At 42.9% G+C, this 22488-nt stretch overlaps 1 protein-coding gene across 5 annotated transcripts in view; it reads left to right on the top strand.

Annotated features, from left to right (window-relative positions):
- The window catches only part of APBA1 (amyloid beta precursor protein binding family A member 1), a 229209-nt gene that overhangs the window by 161492 nt on the left and 45229 nt on the right, over positions 1-22488 (top strand). For all 5 annotated transcript variants that reach the window (XM_054502114.1, XM_054502115.2, XM_054502111.2 and 2 more), the window contains exon 3: positions 19095-19190. In XM_054502114.1, coding sequence (XP_054358089.1) covers positions 19095-19190 — 96 coding nt within the window. The remainder of the gene's footprint in view (positions 1-19094; positions 19191-22488) is intronic.

Genomic DNA, 22488 nt, shown 5'->3' with positions numbered 1-22488 from the left:
TTTATTAACTATGTTATATGGTAAGATGTGTGCACTAAATTTTTAATTTCTAGCAGTGTTTGTGTTAAGCACACACACTTGCATTTGGCTTATGTGACACACATAAGAGTAAAGAAATAAAAAGTAGGTCAAGGCGGGGGCTATGCTATTTAAGGTGAAGATCACTAATTGGTAAGTGAATTCACACCTTGACAATGAAAAATCTGAAGAGTTCAGGAGCTGTGGGCTTGACAGTGTGCTTAGTTTGGAAAGCACAGAACATTTGTGGGAAGGATAGCAGCAAGAATACTAACTGCAGTGGGAGTGATGCTTGCTGAGGTGAAGAGTGATGCGTTCATTTCTCCTCAGGTTTGTATACTTATGTAGGTTAATGGTCTTTACTTCAAAAATGAAATGTTTTTGAGATGCCTTCTTTTACCAGGGTGCATTTAATGGCCCATCCTGCAACTTAGAATCCGCAGTAAAGTGTCATTTCTGTCAGTGGAGAATAATGCTCTAGGAGACCTTAGTTGTCAATAACAACAACAACAACAAAATGAGACGTTTTTCTATGAACTGTGAGAACCTAATGCAACTGGAGTAATTTTTTTTAAATATTCAATGATCTTACTGGTACACCTTTAAAATGAAAAGGCTTCACCTTGAAATCCCATTCGAAGAGCAAACGATTCATTTCAATCAAGGAAAAAAAACAAAAAGAGATGGGAGAATGTTTGCTTTGATCTCACCACCTGGATTGGAAGTATTGCCTCCAATTATTTTAGCTTGTCTTTAGAGTTTCACCTGTCAGTTCAGCTCTAGGCAAGATGTGTTGCCTGGCAGGTGTCTCCCCCACTGACATCAGACCATCACCATCTAGAACACCAGAGCAAAACTTGTCTGGTGATCTGCACACCAGAAAGCACATTCTCCAGTTACTTTGTGTTCTGTGGAATAAAAGAAACTGATGGAGAAGATTGATCTTTTTTAACCCTCTGGGCTCCAATTTTTTCTCTTTGCCTGACCCTCTCCCAAGAGGAATCTTTCTCAACTTTTTTGATGGATTGTCTCACCAGACAGTATATATGTGAAACTGTGCCAAGAAGTGATGGGACAAACAACAGGGAAATAAATGGACGATTTAGCGAGAGAGAATTTTGTTGTCAGTTTCCAGTCAGAGTTGCAGCTCATAGGCCGCAGTTCGGGTGTCTGACATGCTTGCTGAATAAGTGTATGCTCAATAAACTGCCCAGTAGTCTTTAGAAAAATTGTGTCCTCTGCCCTGACTATGCACTCTTTAGAGACAGTCTCACTCTGTGACCCAGGCTGGAGTGCAAGGATACAATCCTAGCTCACTGCAGCCTTACACTCCTGGGCTCAAGGAATCCTCCTGCCTCAACCTACCTAGTAGCTAGGGCTACAGGTGCATACCATCATGCCCAGCTAGTGTGTGTGTGCGCGCGCGTGAGTGCGCGTGTGTGTGTTTTGTAGAGACAGTCTTGTTATGTTGCCCAGGCTGGTCTCAAACTCCTGGCCTCAAGCATTGGCCTCTCAAAGTGTCATATTACAGGCATGAGCCACCATGCCCAGCCACTCTCATATTTTCTGTGATACGTGTACTGGGGCCATATTGGAGAAGGGAAGGTGCTGGGAGAGGAACAGATATATCATAGATAATTGAATTTCATATGTAACCCAGTTGTATCCTGGAGCCCATGTTGTCCTGGGAGTTATGAAATGTGATTTGAGTACAAACATGATCATCTTTAAAATGAAAAATACTCCCATTACAAGTGTAACTGGCAACATGTTCTGAGTCCAAAAATGTAGTTTCTCAGTCCACTTGTTTTGAAACACAGTCTTTGCTGACTGCTTTCTTGAGAGCGGCCATAAGAGAGGAGGATTTCTGTTTATACACAGGCCACTTCACTCCCCTGAAGAGTTCCACTTGCAGTTTTTCTCCTGTTGTTTCTCGTATTGAGACAACAGACATTCAGCTTGACATGCCTAGCTGACCTCTTGGTCAGACCCTACCCGTGGGACACCAAAAAGTAAGTAAATAAGTCTGGTAATGGATTGAAGGAGAATTGGAGCCAGTCTGAAGATTTTGGCCCCAGTTTACCCAGAAGGAATAGCTGAAAATAGACTTTTTGTGACCTGGGAGAATTATGAAATGTGATTTGGCTATAAATGTGATCATCTTTAAAATGAAAAATGCTAAATGTCTTTATGCTTCTCTGGACTGGCCTCTACCCCATGCTTGTAATCATGCGGATCTCGCCTCTATCCAGGTCACATTCCAATTAAATAAAGTCAGGGCTTCCCTCTTTAAACATAGATTTCAAGGCCCCAGACTTCTTGATTAGAGCATCTGGAGGTTGGGTCTTGGCACAGGTGTTAATGAGATTCAGTCAAAATTGGTAAGCGCTGGCTTAGGCTGTGGAAAACTCAATTCTTTAGGATCTCATTTTCCACTTTTCTTGTGTGAGTTAACCCGTTGCCTCTGTAATTCACTGTCGGTGTCTCATCCTTCTCCTGTATCTCTCTCAGAGCAAGTCACACAGATGTGCTGCTCAGAGTGTTCATCGTATGTAAATCTTTGGCTCACAGTTGATCTGCTGCAGTTACCTTGAGTTTGTCACCTGCTTTCCTCCCAGGCTTCAGTTTCCCCATCAGTAAAATGAGTTAATCAGGTTTATGTCCCAGGGAAGCTGTAAGAGAAAATGGTTTTGCAGATATTGAGTCCTGTATGGAAATGTGAAACAAGAATCACAAGTTTGATGTATCAGTTACATTTGGAAGTCAAAGCTCACTTAACATTTGGGGTTGGTCACTGGCGAACTGAATTAGGGGGCTGGCCTTTAGTAGCCCTTCCTCACCCTCTAGGCTGGTGTTTCCTTTCTGCTGTCCTCAGCACTCAGATCCCCCACTGGGCTGCCCAGCCTGGTCAGGCACTCAGGTGACCCTAGTTCTCAGCTTCCACCTTAAGCAGCATTATACAGTCAGCCTTTTCTTCCAGTGTTGATCTGATTAAATCAAACTGAACTGCTAATTAGTGATAATGGCAACATGCACCACCCTTCCAGATAACATTTACCTTTTATTGGCATTCTACTACTGATTTCAGAGACCACTGGAGAAAGTATTTTAAAGCAGGAAACCATTTCAGCACTAATGCTTCTTAATCAGAAACCAGCCACTCTCCTGCTGAGATGGAGGTATTGTCAAAATCCTGGGAAGTGAGGGCTTGGTGTGAACTCTTGCCCTGATCATGCGTACTTTTACATCCACTTTTTTTTTTTAATTTCAAGAAAAATGTTGCAATGAGGGTGTAGGAGCATCATGGCTTCATCTGGGGCCTTGATTGGCTTGATGTTACCCCCTCCCTGCCCTGAATTCAGCATGCCACCAACATGGAATTTTTTTTTTTTTTTGGACGGTTGCTAGGAGACTAGTGACCAAGGTCAAGTGCACATGCTAATTCATTAAGACTTGTTAGCAGCATCTTATCCTGTCAACCTTGCTGTTGTGTTGTCAAGCTTACAAGGGCGAGTGAAAAGAACTGTCTTGCTGCCAAAGGATTCCATTTTTTGTGAAGGATTCTTGTTAAGGTATTCTGAACTGAGAGATTTCCTCTTGCTGATTACACCTTGCAGAGTTCTGACCGGACAAAATTTTTCCAGGATCTGGTTAGCAAGGGATGAAGTTGAAATGGGATCTGAAATCAAGTAGACAGAATTTAGGATTAATATGTGTTCACTTGGAGCCCTATTTCCCCAAGTGGATCAATTATTGGCTGGAATGTGATGTATTCTTAGGGAAGGGAAGAAGGGTGGTTCTAGGATAGTTAGCCCCAGTCTGTCTCCATTTGTGGTATTAAGAGGAAGAAAACTCCAAGCATCCTTATCTCCGATTTTCCCTTACCTGCTGCAGAAGAGTATACATTCCAGTGTCGGCTCTAAAACCAACTTTGTTTTCTTATATGATCAGACTGTTTAGAAAAATGGGGCTAGTGTGTGATGTTCCCCTTCCTGTGTCCATGTGTTCTCATTGTTCAATTCCCACCTATGAGTGAGAATATGAGGTGTTTGGTTTTTTGTTCTTGCGATAGTTTACTGAGAATGATGATTTCCAATTTCATCCATGTCCCTACAAAGGATGTGAACTCATCATTTTTTATGGCTGCATAGTATTCCATGGTGTATAATAATAAAAATAAAAAATAAAAATAAATAAAAAATAAAAATAAAAAAATAAAAAAAAAGAAAATAAATAATATTCATAAAAGCAAAAAAAAAAAAAAAAAAAAAAGAAAAATGGGGCTAGCATACCCTCTAAGTCAACATCCCAGAAGCTTATTCAGAAGCATAACCTTAGAACGAAAGGACCCGCTGCCAGGACAGCAGAAATGGAACCCAGTGTGTTTTCCAGGCAGACCTCAGAAAAGGATGGGAAACTTCTTACACAAGCGAATGGTATCAGAGGTATAAATGTGTTCTCAACCGTCTGCCATGCAAAGTGATTAAGCTGAGCTGTCATAGCTGTTTCTCTGCTGATACCTTTGTGTTTCATTGAACACCAGCTACATAAAGGAATAAGAAATACGGCCTCAAAGCTATGCTGTTCCTTATTTTGCCAGTGAACTAGAGAGAGTTTGTGACTACTGTTCTAGGTCAAAAGTTGAAAGTGCATCTTACAATTTATCATCCACTCATTCAATAAAAGTTTTTAGATCCTTCTGTAGATCACACACTGTGCAAGACCCCAGGGATACAGCAATGACAAATAGAGGCTCTGACTGACACAGACACAGGCTCTGCTGGTGCAGAGTGTACAATCCAAGCTAGTCCTTTGTCAAGCCCCCAGCCAGACCTTCAAGCTTCCTCTGCCTTGAGCCTTTCATCTGAATCCTTATTTAGTGTCTTAATTATCAGCTGCTGTGTAACAAATTTCCCCAAAAGTTAGTGGCATAAAACAACCTTCTTTGACTATCTCACAGTTTCTCTCCGTTAGGGTCTCTTGGAGGCTGCCATCAGGGGGTTAGGTGGCCTGCAGTCATCTCAAGCTCACATGCTTGTGGGCAGGACTCAGCTTCTCATGGGCATTGGGGCTGAGGGCCTCAGTTCCCGATTGACTGTTGGCCAGAGGTGTCCTCAGTTCTCTGCTACATGGGCTGTCTGATACTTGGCATCTTGCTTCATAAAGTATGCAGGATAAGAAGGTCATGGAGTCTGATAGCAAGATGGAAGTCATGGTTTTTTGTAACCCAGTCACAGGGTGATATCCTATCACCTTTGCTGTATTTTATTGCTTAGAGTAAGTCACTCAGCCGTGCTCCCTCCCCGGGGAGGAGATTACCCAAGAGGCTGTATACCAGGAGGTGGAGATGATTGGGAGCCATCTGAGAAGTCTGCGTTCCACATTTGGTATCTGTCATCGTCCCATGCCAGCAAAGAGCTACTGGGCTTCAAATTTAGGGCAGAGCAGCTGCTGGCCTTGTCCTCTCTCACTGACCTTGTCAACCATTCCGAACTCCTGGGCTGCATTTGTTTGTTGTCTGGCTGAGAGGAGGCAGATTTGCAGATCCCAAAGTGACCGATGGACGATGAAACCAAAGTGGCGTGAAAGGGAAGGTGTGTGAGAGCCAGCACGGAGATGGGGCAGGGGGCTATGTCAGAAAAAGCTGGGACTAGGGCAGGTTGTGGAAATGGAAAAGAGGAGGTGTTATCCTGAAGAAAGAGCAGGTCCATGGTGGACTGCTCAGAAGGAGAAGGAGTTTAACTTTATTCCCAAGGGACTGCCATTGTCAGAAGAATTTGCTGTAAAGACCCTTTCATAAGTTAAGGCAGAGCTTTTTAACCAGTGTGCTGATGATACTCTCGGACTTTGGGGATGGGGAGTGACCTGGGCCACCGGGCACGTTGTCTTCAACCCTTATACAGCCTCTTCATGGCCTCCAGGTCCTCTCTGTGTGGCCCAGTGTAATGTACAAATATTAACATTTCCCTGTGTGCCATGGTGCAAAATGTTTGGGACGCACAGAGTTAAGGGGTCTTGCTGGTGTGGGGGAGCCGCGCAGGAGAGAGCAGGCCTTGAGACAGGCTGGCATCTCAGTGCTTGGTTTCTCCCTTCGGTGTGGCATGTGGATCCTCCTCTTCATGCTTCCATCTCAACCGCCTTTGCGCTGCTGGGGGAGTTTTCCATCGCAGGTGTTATCCATTATTGATGAGGCATGGAGAAGGTGGTGGTGAATAATTAAGTAGGTTTCAGGTGCAGAGTGAACATGAAAGGGAAGAAAGAATGAAAACAGAAGAGCCAGAGAAAGAATTCTAAGTTCTTTTGTACCAATAAGACACTGGGTAGATGCTTTCTATAACTTCCCAGAAGGCCTGGCAGTTTTATTTGAGTCTGACTAGTGATTTTAAGTCTTACGTGTACTGGTCATTTCTGAGTAATAACTGAAAAAGTTGCAAGCTTTTCACAGCAGCAGTGAACACTCTAAACAGCTTCACCTACCCTGTTCTGAGCAGTTCATAAATGAAAACCAGTGCAATTTTCAAGAGTGATAATGGGGGAAATGGCTGCACCATGGGCTAGGGAGAGTTAAATGGTGAGGAGTATTCAGTCTGGACTCTTGAGAATCAACACCCCAAGCTTTTCTCTCTTTAAATAATTAATAGAAGAAAGTGTTTTGAGAGATGCCCAGTGCTATAAAGTAGGAAGAGATACCTCCTGCAGTGCTCACCATTTAGAAAGGACTTTCTAGAATGGTGGCTAGCAGCTATGGGGCTTGCATCCCACTAATTCGGATTAGAGTAGGTGCAATCGGACTGCCAACAAGAGTGGTCAGAAATGCCAGAACAATGAGGAGAGAGAGGGCAGTGCCTGAGGACACCCTCTCTCTGGCCCCGTTTCCCACTTTGGCCTGCAGAGCTTATCCACAGCACAGCAAACTGTCAACTAGCATGGGAGGATTTGCCAGCTGTGGATTGTTCACAGGCTCTTTGTGTCTCTTTTTTCTACCTTTTGGTGCTAACCTTTTTCTACCTGATTAGCACATTAGCCAATCAGGTAGGCTCACAGAGAGACCTGTCAGCATGTCTGATAAAGGGTTTGATGAGAGAGAAGGCTAAAGTCATCTATTCAGATGAGCGCTTTTCATGCATCCACATCCTTCCCCATCGCCACAGATCATTGAGAGGCTGATTAGCTCTGGGGGTGTCTCTCTGCGGAGGTCTCTCTGTCTGCCTCCTGCCTTCAGAACCACACTGCTGCCTCTGTTTCCAAGAGCTCCTCCATCCAGCTTAGTTCTGCCATGTTTGTCTTGACCTTTCTCTGGTCTGGTCTGAACCAGCATATATAGTCCAGCTCTTGAGCCCAGTGTAGGATTATCTGTTGGTTTGGTTCAAACCGTACTGGCCCTGGAGGCAGCCCTTTTCTGTGTTGGTGTCGCTGGCTTGCCATACCCCTTATTCAGACTGCAGCGTGAGGCTGTCTCAGGCCCTCAGTAAAGGTGAAGAGACTTCCCGTGCCTAGAGGCGCGGCCCCTAGCTGGCCTCAGTGTCCTCCAGGCTCGCACCACATGCCCAGGTGCATCCTGATGCAGATCCTGAGAGAGCCTCTTTTCCCGCAACTCCCACCCGTTCCTTGCACATGAGCTGGATGCTTTTTCACAGGTTCTATAAACGTAGCAGAGTTTGGGGTGTGTGAAAGTTTCTGGTAGCAATTCAGAGCCGAGTTTATTTTCTCCAGAAATAGTAGGTGCTTCTGCCAGAAGGGATAGGCCAGCCCCTTCTCAGAAACATCAGCTGCTGATGCCCAGCAGTGACGCATGACTGCCCGGACCATTCAGGCAGCGAGGGGTTAATGTGAGGGTCGGACACCCTGGGAGGTGGTCACATCTCCTGTTACCAGTTCCATGATTGACTCGGGTATCTAACAACACTGGAAACAACTCACACGAGTACTGAGGTCAGGACTTATCCTCGGCTCTCAAGTGGAGGCACTAGAGCTGGCCCAGCCGCCCAAACAGCACCCGGAAAGATGGAGAACTTCTGGATGTACCGATTTGAGTGTCACGAAGGAGAGGTAGGTGGATCCTAAGGCTTCAAAATCACATTTGCTGTTTTGCTTTTTATTTTCTTTTTCTCATCCTGTCAGGTTGTAAGTTGGTCTCTGCATTTCCCTTGACGGTAGGAGTTAGTACAGCAAGAATAGAGAGGGGGAGTGTGCATTACCCCAGACAGGAGGCAGTGGAATCAGGTTTGCCTGGGGCTTGGAAGTCCAAGATGGCAAGGACAGAGCAAAGGCTGCTCGACCACTCAGGAAAGGTGCTTGGAAAGGGGTTGTGCTCCTTGCTTTCTCCCCATCAGCATTGCATTCTGATTCTCCACATTCTAATAAATGAGTCACTTCGGGCATTGTACCTCCAATTCCATGTTCTGTGTTGTGCTTTGTGCTTCTGTGATGCTAATGAAAATGAATGGAGATTAGCGCCTTGCACGTAGGAACTGCTTTGCTAGTCAGTGAGGTAATGAGTATAATGTACCCTTGTACAGTGCCTGACACACATAGTAAGCCCTCTGTAAATGGTCACTATGACTGTTCTTAGTAGGTAATGTGCTATTACAGCAAATCCCCTTGTGCTCTTAGCTACATCTCTTAATAGGAATTAAAAATGGCTTTGGTTTTTCTCTCCCACAGAGCTAAGGGCCAGTGGTCTGGGAATGAGTGTGGGAACACCATCAAGGAATGGATGGACTTAAATGTGGAAATGAGTAAAAGACCCCCTCATTTTTCCAAATTGTAATGCATTTCATTTAAATACAGTGAGGCTGTTTCAAAGGGGGAAGAGATAACCTGTGTTTATAAGTCAGTTTTATCAGATAAGAACTTGTTTCACCCTTACACTGGTGTAGTTAATTGCTTATTTATTTATTTATTTTTTGTCTTTGAGAACATGGCTTCAGAAGCTTTTTGATGGTGAGAAATGCATTATTTGTGTGGCCTCGGATGATGACATCCCCCTCTGTTGGAGCAGATCACTGCTGTGCAAGGCTCTGGGCTTCGAGTGATCCAGGTCTTCAACCTATAGATTTAACATGGGTTTAACCGACTTGGGGCTGGGAACAGAAGGGCTTTGCCTGTGGGAAAAGAGAGAACAAAAATGGTTAGAATATTTTAGCTGATGGTTATCTCAAAATGTTTCATTGGTATTACTTGAATCCATTATAAATATATATATAAAACAGTTCATTAAGCCCAGGCTATTATCATTTTAATGACATAATTATGCCCCTACAATGCCATGATAACTTTCTACTTCACCACATTAAATAAATATAAATGTGCATTGATAATATAGTTTAAACTGAGACTGAATAATTATGGATTTCTTAACCAGTTTTGATTTTTAGAAGCACAAACATGTCTTGGGGCAAGAAAAAAAACTAATCATATATTTGGGGTTTTTAAAAACAATTCTAATGTGGAATAAGGTTAATCTAAACCAACTCGGATCAGTGAGGGAAACAGTGTACATTGGTGTGAGAAAAGAGATAAAGCTGGATAAACCAGTAAGCGTAAGTGCAAAGCTATTTGAGGACAGTGGACCTTGAGAAGTAATGCTGCATGTGTTCAGACCCACTCTGTATATAAACCTATTTTTTGCTTCCTTTTCCTCTGATACAAAATGGGTGTCTATGCATGCTTCCATTTATTCAACATATTTATTGAACTCCTGCTATATATTTTATGGGGTCTCTGTATGAGGCACTTGGAGAGGAAACATGTAAGCTAATGATAAATCCTGCCTTCGTGGTGCTTATTAAAATATTGTACTTAAAATATGATTACTGTCCTGTAGCATTATATTTTTATAAAATAGAAGGGAGACAGTGAGGCACCTTAAGAATGGTACAAACACAATGCATGCAGACAGTTGTTACAAGAGGGGCTTTCCTTTCCCTTAAGAAATCTAAGAAGGCTGTATGAAAAAAGTACTATTTGAAATGGGGTTGGACTGCTGGAGCTTCCTGTATGTGAGGAGTTCAGACAGGAGCATAAACAAAGACGCTGAGCAGAAACGCAGGTGATATGCTGGGAACAGAAAGTAGTTCAGTTTGGATTGAAGAAAGAGAATAGGAAGTAGAAGAGGGGAAAAAAAAATAGTAAAAGAATTAAGGCCAACCCTTGGAGTGCCTTAAGTGCCAAGGTAGAGTCTAGAATGTGTTCTATAAGCAAAAAAGAATGACTAAAGATTTTTGAACTGAGGAATGACTTGTTCAGGGCTTGTTAAACCTGCATTTTAAATGAGAGTAAATAGGTGCTTAATGACAGGTGTCTGGTGAAGAAGTTCATGAGCTCTTGGTGCTGTAGTCTCATGCAGCATATTGGCTGCTTAGTCACTTAAAGAATAAAAAGCAAACACCTTATTCTCAGGTTCTCTGTGTTGTTCTACATATGTGAAATTACTGAATAACCGAGTCTCAGATGGATTTGGCAAAACTGTGTAATTTTTAAAGAATTATGTCCTCCTGCCCTTCATTACCATGAATTTCTGTTGCCGAGTTTCGTTGGAGGAAAGAGGCCAACAAGTATTGGAACTCATTAAGGTTGGCTAGGGCTTGCTGGGATGTTTCACCAGGTGTCCTAATCAGCAGTGTGCCAAGGTCATGTGTGAGCTATGCTATAAATTAACAGTAGAGGCATACGTATGCCCTGATTCTCTTTTGTAAATCAATCACTATAATAGCATCACCCTCAACTCCTATATTTGGAAATGCTGTCTTGATCGGGAGATAGTGGACATGCCAGAAGTTGCACACAGCAGTTGTATATACCCCCCAGCCTTAGCCAGTAATGAGCTGTTCTTACCAATAGACCATTAAGAGTGTTGGAGCTTATGAATTAATGTAGAATCTTGTATGATTTTATAGAGCCTTTTTGCTTTTCAATTTTACCCGTGAATAAAATTTTAATAAGGAAAGAAACGAGATGAAGAAAACATCCCCGTGGGCATTTGTTGTCCTTGTGAGCACTCTCCCAGAGGGCTGAAATAACTTTTCTAACTGTTCAGATCATAAAAAGACTTGAATGCTTTGCCGGTGCCCAGGCACTGAACGTACCACTAGTGTGCATTATCACTAGTTAATACTCATGGCAACCCGAGAGGTGGGTGCTAGCTGTTTCCCCATTTCTCAGGAAGTATCAAAGAGGATGGATGACCTGCCCAGGCTCAGAGCCATGAGTGGTAGCCAGACTCTGATCTGCCAGATGCTGGGGCTTAAGCATTTAATAACCTCCCTATCCTGAAACATAAGTTACCTTGTTCGGCCACAATATAAAATTAAAAACATTTCAAGGGGCTGGGTGCAGCAGTGGTTCATGCCTGTAATCCCAGCACTATGGGAGGCTGAGGCAGTTGGATCACTTGAGGTCAGGAGTTCGAGACCATCCTGGCCAACATGATGAAACCCCATCTCTACTAAAAATACAAAACTTGGCTGGGTGTGGTGGCGGATGCCTTTAATCCCAGCTACTCGGGAGGCTGAGGCAGGTGAATCGCTTGAACCCGGGAGGCGGAGGTTGCAGTGAACTGAGATCGCACCACTGCACTCCAGCCTCAGCAACAAAGCAAGACTCCATCACAAAAAAAAAAAAAAAAAAATTTCAGGGGACAAATGAAATGTAACTATGTATGTAACTGTGTTTCCTGGAATCACACTATGCTTTTCAAAATGGAGCCTAATATAGGAAAGCAGATAATGGTGGCTTTGAGGACTAAACCCATTGTCTTAGGAGTTGATTGATTTTCTTTTTTTTTTTTTTTAAATAATACTTTAAGTTCTAGGGTACATGTGCACAATGTGCAGGTTTGTTACATATGTATACATGCACCATGTTGGTGTGCTGCACCCATTAACTCATCATTTACATTAGCTATCTCTCCTAATGCTATCCCTCTACCTCCCCCGACCCCATGACAGGCCCCAGTGTGTGATGTTCCCCTTCCTACGTCCAAGTGTTCTCATTGTTCATTTCCCACCTATGAGTGAGAACATGCGGTGTTTGGTTTTTTGTCCTTGCGATAGTTTGCTGAGAGTGATGGTTTCCAGCTTCATCCATGTCCCTACAAAGGACATGAATTCATCCTTTTTTATGGCTGCATAGTATTCCATGGTATATATGTGCCACATTTTCTTAATCCAATCTATCATTGATGGACATTTGGGTTAGTTCCAAGTCTTTGCTATGGTGAATAGTGCCACAGTAAACATACGTGTGCATGTGTCTTTATAGCAGCATGATTTATAATCCTTTGGGTATATACCCAGTAATGGGATGGCTGGGTCAAATGGTATTTCTAGTTCCAGATCCTTGAGGAATCGCCACACTGTCTTCCACAATGGTTGAACTAGTTTACAGTCCCACCAGCAGTGTAAAAGTATTCGTGTTTCTCCACATCCTCTCTAGCAACTGTTGTTTCCTAACTTTATAATGATCGCCATTCTAACTGGTGTGAGATGGTATCTCATTGTGGTTTTGATTTGCATTTCTCTGATGGCCAGTGATGATGAGCGTTTTTTCATGTGTCTTTTGGCTGCATAAATGTCTTCTTTTGAGAAGTGTCTCTTCATATCCTTCGCCCACTTTTTGATGGGGTTGTTTGCTTTTTTCTTGTAAATTTGTTGGAGTTCTTTGTACCTTCTGGATATTAGCCGTTTGTCAGATGAGTAGATTGCAAAAATTGTCTCCCTTTCTGTAGGTTGCCTGTTCACTCTGATGGTAGTTTCTTTTGCTGTGCAGAAGCTCTTTAGTTTAATTAGATCCCATTTGTCAATTTTGGTTTTTGTTGCTATTGCTTTTGGTGTTTTAGACATGAAGTCCTTGCCCATGCCTATGTCCTGAATGGTATTGCCTAGGTTTTCTTCTAGGGTTTTTATGGTTTTAGGTCTAACCTGTAAGTCTTTAATCCATCTTGAATTAGTTTTTGTATAAGGTGTAAGGAAGGGATCCAGTTTCAGCTTTCTCCATATGGCTAGCCAGTTTTCAGCACCGTTTATTAAATAGAGAATCCTTTCCCCATTGCTTGTTTTTCTCAGGTTTGTCAAAGATCAGATGGTTGTAGATGTGTGGTATTATTTCTGAGGGCTCTGTTCTGTTCCATTGGTCTATATCTCTGTTTTGGTACCAGTACCATGCTGTTTTGGTTACTATAGTAACCAAACTAAACTATAGTAGTATAGTTTGAAGTTAGGTAGCGTGATGCCTCCAGCTTTGTCCTTTTGGCTTAGGATTATCTTGGCAATGCAGGCTCTTTTTTTGGTTCCGTATGAACTTTAAAGTAGTTTTTTCCAATTCTGTGAGGAAAGTCATTGGTAGCTTGATGGGGATGGCATTGAATCTATAAATTACCTTGGGCAGTATGGCCATTTTCACGATATTGATTATTCCTATCCATGAGCATGGAAAGTTCTTCCATTTGTTTGTGTCCTCTTTTATTTCATTGAGCAGTGGTTTCTAGTTCTCCTTGAAGAGGTCTTTCACATCCCTTGTAAGTTGGATTCCTAGGTATTGTATTCTCTTTGAAGCAATTGTGAATGGGAGTTCACTCATGATTTGGCTGTTTGTCTGTTATTGGTGTATAAGAATGCTTGTGATTTTTGCACATTGATTTTGTATCCCGAGACTTTGCTGAAGTTGCTTATTAACAAGCTTTATTCCAGAGCCTTTCGAGTCCCAAGTGCTGTGATAGGACATGATTCTGTGTCTCTTCCAATAGAAGGGTTTCTGGCCCAGCCAGTGTAGGTGGCCTCTCTACCCCTTGCCCATCTTGGCAGCCGTCATGCCACACTTCAGCCACTGGAGCAGAGGTGCTCTAAGGAATTCCTGCATATGTGTACCTTCAAAAAGCTGCTGAACATTCATTCGTTTGAAATGATGACCAGCATTCTCAAAGTATGGGTAAGAAGTGATTCAGTTCGAACTTTACCTTGAAAGCAATACTAAAAAATATAAATATAACCTTAGTTTACCCTTTGACTATCAACATCTAGGTTGTAGTTCCAACTGTACATGAATTCTTAGAACAGAGAAGTAGTACTGATTTTATATGACGTAGTATTGATCTTAGTTATAATTTTTTTTCAAAAAAAGTCACTGAATCACACAAAATAACCTTCAAATCACATGTGACTTTTGCAGCATGTTTCAGAAAGGGTCATCTCAATCATGAGGAGAAACATTTCAGTAAAAATATTTAAGGACTGACTCAGTTTTCTTAAGGCCCTTTCTTAATTATTTGATATTCCTGTCATTCTCTTTGGAAGCACCTCTAATGTTACCACTCTTGCCATTCATCATTCCTTCTCTAACCAGTGCAACCCCGCTGGTTTCTCCATTGTCAGCAGCTGGTTTGAGAAAGACTCCAAATAATAGTGCATCCTATCCTCACAAATGATGATAGTGCACAAATGATAGTACATCCTATCCTCACAAGCACATGTCTGTCTGGAGACTCACACCTTCTGGGCTACTGGATGGATATCCAGTTTTTCAACCCGGCTCCGCAGCCTCATTTCTCACCTGCCAGAGCTGTGCTGTTCCTCCTCCCTGCCTGTGTTTCCAGTATCTTCCTCTGCTTTCCTGTCCCATACTACTCTGTGAAGACCACATGGTGTTCAGGGTTCAGCTGAAGCACCACCTCCCCACAAAGCATTGCCTGATGCACACCCCTCCCCTCCTGCAGAACTGACCACTCCCTCTGTGTCCCCACTGTACAGAACAACATCCTGGCTACCTGCTGGGGACCTGCCTTTCCATATCTGCCTCCTCTCATTCTCTGAAAACAGGTCTCCTTCCTCTTTGTTTCCTGGCCCAGTGTTAGGAACACAGATAGGCACTGAGATGTCTGTTGAAGGAACAAATAAATAATAATCACTTGTGGTGGTGCTTCTCTTCCCTTCAAACAGCCTGAAAGTTCCAGGAGCTATTTGTATGTCTCCCCACTACCACGAGAAGTGCTGTCTTTGCCCCTAAGAGATGTTCAGTCAGAATTAAAATGAGGCCAGGGGCAGTGGTTCATGCCTATAATCCCAGCACTTTGGGAGACCAAGGTGGGCGGATCACTTGAGGTCAGGAGTTTGAGACTAGCCTGGCCAACACGATGAAACCCCATCTCTACCAAAAATACAAAAATCAGCTGGGTGTGGTGGTGTGCACCTGTAGTCCCAGCTACTTGGGAGGCTGAGGCAGGAGAATCACTTGAACCCAGGAGGGAGAGGTTGCAGTGAGCCGAGATCACGCCACTGCACTCCAGCCTGGGCAAAAAGAGTGAAACTCTGTCTCAAAAAAAAAAAAAATGAATTAAAATGAATGATCAGCTTTGCCTTGGGATACTTTTATATCCTTTACCCACCTCTGGCTCCATTGCCAATGTATAGGATGATACATTTCTTGTCTGGGATTCAGGAACCTGGTCTTGAGGCTGAAAGCTTTGCTTTGTGGAATCCCAAAGCTGTGGTGGTAAAACTTAGATGGTAGCTGTAGAGAATCTGCTAGAACATTTTCTGCAGAAGATGAGTTGTTAGCTTAAGGAGACCTTGTAATTACATAGAACAGGGAGTTGTTGGTGAGTCATCTCTGCGCACTGTGTCCTAGATAGACGTCCGGGTTCAGCACTTACCTTTGTGAACTCCTGACCCTGCATTTGCATCCTATCCTCACAAGCACATGGTCTCATTTGCTTAAAATTGGATATCCATCCAGTAGCCCAGAAGGCGTGAGTCTCCAGAGATATATGTGACAATAATTTTACTTTTTCTATCATATTTCATTGCCTAAATTTTGCCTCCAATGTATTCTTTGAAAGTTAACAGTATTATGTAATTTCTGTTTTTTTTCCTCCATTTTTAAGAGTATATCAAGGTGGAAGTTGGACGTAGTGGACAAAGGTCTTGTAAAGCAGACATTTGAGATGAGTTAAACACTAACACCATTGTTTAGGCTTCACGGGGCCATGTCTGTTTTGAAGCTGTCCACCCTTGACATTTAGGCAATGGTGTGGTGATTTTTAGGCTTCCATTAGACAGGGTCCTCTCTCATTTGGGGACAGCTTTCTGCATCAAGAGTGTCCTTGGAGCCCAGGTGACAGTCATCAAAGGCAAAGACCATTTCTCTAATTCAAAATGCAAATCGAGGCCAGCCACAGTGGCTCACACCTGTAACCCCAGTGTTTTTGGAGGTTGAGGCAGGAGGATTGCTTGAGCCCAGGAGTTCAAGACCTGCCTGGGCAACATAGCGAGACCCTGTCTCTACAAAAAAAAAAAAAGTTTTTCAGTTTAAAAAAACTGCATGTTGAATATTCTACACACAACACTAGAGGGATGCTGTATCAGAAAAGGGCCTACCATTGACCACTGAAAAATGAAGAAAGCATTGGGTGCATCTGTAACATATCTGCTTCTTATGCAAGCTGGAAAACATTGTAAAGCTGAATAAACTGAAGCCATTTATTCAGCAAACATTTATCGAGTGCCTACTGTTCACAAGACCCAAGGCGAGGCAGTTGGAGGATGAACATGAACAAGACAAGGTCCCTACCTCCTGAGAGCTCTTGGGGGAGAAGGGGCATAACGTGAACAGATGATTACACAGCATGGCACGTGGCTGTGGAGAAAAGGAATGTACTGTGAATAGGGTCTGTGGAAGCTTCAGCAAGGTGAGTGCTTTTGAGCTGAATGTTGAATATAGGAAAGAATGAGGGTGAACTTTCTAGGTGGAGGTCATTAATTGCACATGCAAATAGGAGGAAACTCGAATGAGTTCAAGCATGTGCCAAAGGCGAGAGCACCCGGGGTCTGCAGGGAAGCGGTCCCTGATGAGGTTGGTGTGGGTCCAACCAGAGCCTCTGCAAGGGCAGTGCCCACTGCAGGCTCATTTGTGCCTCCTCCCCCTGTTCCATATGGGTACTCAGCAGCAGTCACCTCACTTTACTATGGGGTCTGGGCTCCCTCTTCCATGCCCCTGCTCTCTGTCTGTATAACCTGTCTTCTTACATCATCCTGAGATCATCAGGTCCTCATAATGTTGTAAAGAATTTATTTTTAGAAGATTTAGAGCAATTGAGAAATAGGAAATGTGAGACTCTCTGGAGGATTGTTTTTAATGAAGGTGTGATACAGCCCTCAAACCATGCAATTAAAGAAAATCCAGCTGCACCAGGTTCCCCGGGGGCCAGACCCTTAAAATCTTTGTGACAGAAAATTACTTGGGGGGAAAAATAGAATCATACATATCCAAAGAAGCTCTTCAGATTTGAAAAACTGGGGAAATTTAAAGGCATTAAATTCTCATGAAGACTTTACTACATTAATTTGGAGTCAGCCAGAGAGCAAAATCGGCAAGTACCCACCAGCTCTCTTTGGTGCCAAATAAAAGTTGTGTGTGTTTCTTCTTGAAGGCATGTGGGGCTACTTTATTGCAGCCAAGGGCTGTGGGGCCTGGGGTTCTTTATGCCAGCTGTTACCCTGGGCCTGCCCTCTTGGCTTCCCCACAGAGTGTCTGATGTCTGCATGTGAATATTTAAGGGGTTCGTTCATTGTCCTGACCTCCCTGCCTAGAATCAGGTGTATGGGATCACAGGAAACAAATTCAAGTCTCACAGCATTAGGCTGGGATCATACAACTTCTTCATCTGAATTAAAATGAGTTTCACTGCATTATCTTTCTGTTCATTTGTGGCCCTCTATATTTTCCATAATTCAGACTTTTTGGAAAAGATTTATTTTTTTTGTTTGTTTCACACAATGCTCACCAAGCTCCCCCTTGTCTATCAGCCCCACCGGCCCCAACACCAGCACCATTGCTGTGTGAAACATTATCCCTTTCCATGAAGATATTTTACTGATGTCTCTGTGCCTCAGCTTCCCCCAAGGGGGCTGGTCCTGAGAGATCAGACATGGGTTCACGCAAGCACTAGGGTTATTTTGCTTCCTTTGCCCAGGACTTACCTCCCCACGCATCCCCACGCTTCCCCACACTTCCTGAGAGAATACATCTCTGTTTAGTTTTTCTCTGTGTTTTATGCCTTTTGTCAAACATTGCCAACAGACTGTGAAGTAGTGCAGCCTTCCTCTCAGAGGACCATCACTGTGGAATTCTTAAGCATCTCTGTGGCTCACCAGAGGATGCCTTTCATCTCCCAAGATTTCAAGAGCACACAACAATGTTTGGCTATAGGCTGGGGAGTGTTTTCCGGGCCTGTATCAGTCCCATCCCTGTGCTTGCTTGTTTTATTTGCCCATCCATTCAGAAGATATTTATGGAGCACCTTCTGTGTACACCGACCTGGGAGCTTCCTCTTCACATCTAGCAGGGCCTGCCTGCACAGGGAGCTGGGGTCCCATCATCCCAGGCAATACCACACCCAACCAGGCCGTTCTCCCTGAGCCTATTTTTCTAAGCCTTATTTTGCGATACACCGTTTGACAAGGGATTTTTGAACTGTTCTAAGAGCATCCAAGGTAGTGTTTGGATGTTAAAATGCTGAAATTTCTCTGAATTTTCAATAGCCTGTAGACTAAATCAGACAAAATATTTGAAATCTGAATTGACTAGGAAAATACAGGTGGTGTGGTTTCTAGCCATCAAAATCAGGCCCAGCTACCTCTTTAAAAATGTGTTTTAATTTTTACTTTTTCATGTGGATCATCTGGGGCCGGCAATTTTATAAGACATTTGGTACCCTAAATATTTGGCTTCGTCAGTAAGAAAAAAATGTTTTAAACATGTTTGTGTAATATCCTTAGCTCGATTCATTTAGGATTTTTGATATTCAACCTTTTGTGTATTTTCTTTCAACATTTGGCCTAAGGGAAAAAACGCCCATAGCTATGAAAGCTCCTTTGAAAGCATGGCGGGACTTGAAAAAGAAAACTTGAAAACCACAAGTGTTTTATGTACAGTTGGCAGCTCCTTTTTAAGAGGTTTTCTCCCCACTGCAGTGTCTGTTCAGTTGTGTTCTGCTTTGCTTCTGTCTCCTGGCCCCTTTCCCCCAGCCAAGTGTCTGCTGAGTCTCTCAAGTTCTCACTGTGTTTCCTCTTGCTGTGTTCTAGTCTCCGTCTCCTGGCAGCTCCTCACCCTTGGGTGCAGAGTCATCAAGCACATCTCTTCACCCCAGTGACCCTGCGGAAGCCTCCACTAATAAAGAGGTAGGGTGCCGTTTTGTTACCAAAGCCATCGGGCCGTTTTGCTTTACTCTAATACTGTTCCGGGCTTCCTAATACAGCATCCTACAGCACTCCTGACCCACATTACCCTGGTGAGAACAATCCTGATTTCTCCTCTCCAGTGTGCAGTTCACCTGTTAAAGCCATGTCATCCAGTTTGATAGCCACTGGCTGCAGATGTCTAATTAATGAATAAAATGAAAAGTTTATTTCCTCAAGCACAGTAGCCACATTTCAAGTGCTCGGACAGGGTGGATTACAGAGCATTTGCATCATTGCAGGAAATTCTGTTGAACAGCACTTGACCTCAGACACCAAAAACTCCACGTACAGCATCTTTCCTCCTGGCATTACATGCCTGCTGATGCCATGGACTTGCAGTTGCTGTGTGCTTTGGGAAATGTGTTAGTTTCTTAAATACCCTTTATTTCAGGCCCAAATGAGGTATCTTTCATAAGAATAGAGTGGCCATGCATTCCCAGTTTATGTAGGGTGTGGTCCCAGTTCACACCTGTTGTCCAGGCAGCCCACCTTATGAGCGCCCTTCTCTCTTGCTGGTGCGGTGCCGCCTGCGAGAACTTTCCACGGTGCTGGAAATGTTCCACTTCTGCTCTGTCCGCTATGGTAGTCATTAGCCTCATGTGCCTGTCAAACCCTGGAAATGTGGCCAGTGTAACTGAGGAACTGAAGTTTTCATTTTATCCCATTTTAATTAACTTAAATAACCACATGTGGCTGCAGACTGCCAGACAGTGCAGCTGTAAAGTATCCCTTTTGGACAACAAATTCTGTGGTCGCCTTGCTGATGTGGAGCATTTCAGTGAGAAGATGCTGCTTTCTTCCACGGAGGTGTCTGGGTCTGAGAAAGGGCAGCCCCAGAGGGGAGACACTGCCTTCTCCTGTACCCAGGGTCCTTTTACACCTAGTGAACTGCCACCCACACCTGCTAATGAGCCAACATCAGGTAAATGTTGGTCTGCGCCATAATCTGTGTGTGGGCTCAGCTCACTCTAAATATAGCTCTCCCTCATCAACACTGAGGAGATGTGTTAAAGAGGTAAACCACATGATGAGCGATGGTTTCCTTTTCCCTCATTTTGCTGATAATTTTATGTTAAATGCAATGAAAAAAAAATCTCTGTTTAAACTGAGTGGCAGATCGCTTTTAAAGGGACTCTTAGTTAAAATTTACCCTTAAGGCACCCTTGAATACCATATATTTGCCATTAAATATTTACGCAAAGGGAAAGTATTTTTTATTAATCTGTTCATATTAAACCAAACAAACAAACATAGACCTTCTCTGAAATGACACCAACATTAGAATTTAGACTAGAAATATACTTTGGTCTCCTCTGGTCTTGAGCCTCAGACCCTTGGCCATTGGGAGCACGAGTGACAAGGGCACAGTTTCTGCTGTTCCCACCATTCCACAGTTTGCTTCATTCTTATATCACATGGTTGGGTGAGAACAAATAGTAAGAAGAAAAGAAGGACAGGTGCCATGATGATAACAGTGATGAGCATTATCATTTCTTGAGCATTGACAATGTTCCAGGAACTGGGCTGAGAAAAATCACAGATAGTGTCTCATTTAATTCTTTAAATAATTCTGTGAGGTAAGTATCACTGTCCTCATTTGCTGGTTGAAAAAGCTAAGAGGTTGAATAACTTACCTGAGTTCGTAGAGCTCACAAGTGGTCAGCCAGGATTCAAATCCAGAGGTCATGGGAACCCGTGCTCTTAACTGCCAAGATCTGCCACTGCTGGGGTAGAAAGTGTTTGCAGGTCGCAGACTACATGGACAAGGTACCTTGTCTGTCATTGTTCCAATTGTCCAATTGTGCCTCCAAGTTCTGCACATGAGTCGATTTGTGTGACCCCCAAACACAAATCCCAAAGATCTTAGCCTTTAGCTTTTTAAATGCAACTTTATTTATTTTTTCTTGAAAGTTAAGGTTCAACTGATGTTCATCTCAGTCCACATGTGAAATAAAGGGCTAACCAGACATCTAAATATTCAGCATTTGATTATGCATTAGATATAATAAGGCAAATTTGTTAGTTTCTCAGTTCCTACTAGACTTGGCTCATGTTTCTACATATCCTTAGAAATGATGAAAATCCTATTTGTGTGTAATAATTAGAGATTCTTTCATTTCACAAAACTGTTTTTAAAAAAAATTTACTACCCCAGCGACTAAGAAAGCTAGTCATGAGCTCATGCATAGAGAATAAGTGAATGTACCAAATGCCCTCTGTTGCGGCTCTTTTTTTTTTTAAAGATGGTAAACTTTATTTTGCCAAATTATTTTTTTCAAACTTATCTTTTTATTTTTTTATTTTTTGTATTATACTTCAAGTTTTAGGGTACATGTGCACAGTGTGCAGGTTAGTTACATATGTATACATGTGCCATGTTGGTGTAGCTCTTAATAAAACGGCAGCTTTTAGAGCTATAGACCAAAGTAATTCTTTTGTAGCTTCTGCTAAAATCTGGACACTGTCTAGCATTCAGAAAGTATCGAAATAGAGCAAGAAAATGTGAATTGACTTCTTAGATATACCTGGAGGCTAAGCAATTCTGATTAAACAAACTCCCATTACCCCAGGCTCTAGTTACTTGGGACAAGGGTAGGGAAATGGTTGGAAAATAATAACTTAGAAAGTTTTAGGCCCCTATGAAGATGCTAGCTTCCATCTGCATACCATGAAGTTACGAGGGTTTTTTTCTTTTCTTTAAACCAACCTAAATTAGACAGATTTGGCTGCTGGCTCTCAACTGGGCCTATCTTCTCACTTAGGTAAGTGGAAAATAAAATGAATGTAAAGCACTACTGAAACTGGAGTTCTCTTTCCCCCTATCCACATATCCTGGCTTTTATTTGGTGTGCATTTTCTCATAAATGCATTACTAGCCAGTAACTTTTCATTCCTGGTGCACTAGAAACCCACCCACTTTGGTGTGCAGAACCATTTCATCCCAGTGAGCACACAGGCAGCAGGTTTACTGAAAAGCTGCCCTGTACAATGTATTGTTGTGTGATTAGTGTTGAATTGTCATTATCCTGAATTGAGCTGGAGTCTTATAACTAGGTTTCTTCAACTGCCCCAATTTTTCACAAAACAATTAAAACTACTATTTTTAGACTGTTGTCCAAGTATTAACTAAGTTATCATCCCTTTGCCATTCCCATCCTCCAAGGAAAGAGCACTGTGTCAAGTGCTAGGTTAGGGAGTTGCTCCCCATGACACATCCCAACACTCACCCAGGGCGCTT

This window comes from Pongo pygmaeus, chromosome 13, assembly GCF_028885625.2.
Source record: "Pongo pygmaeus isolate AG05252 chromosome 13, NHGRI_mPonPyg2-v2.0_pri, whole genome shotgun sequence".
Taxonomy (NCBI): Eukaryota; Metazoa; Chordata; class Mammalia; order Primates; family Hominidae; genus Pongo; species Pongo pygmaeus.
This window is presented reverse-complemented; position numbering and strand designations above follow the sequence as displayed.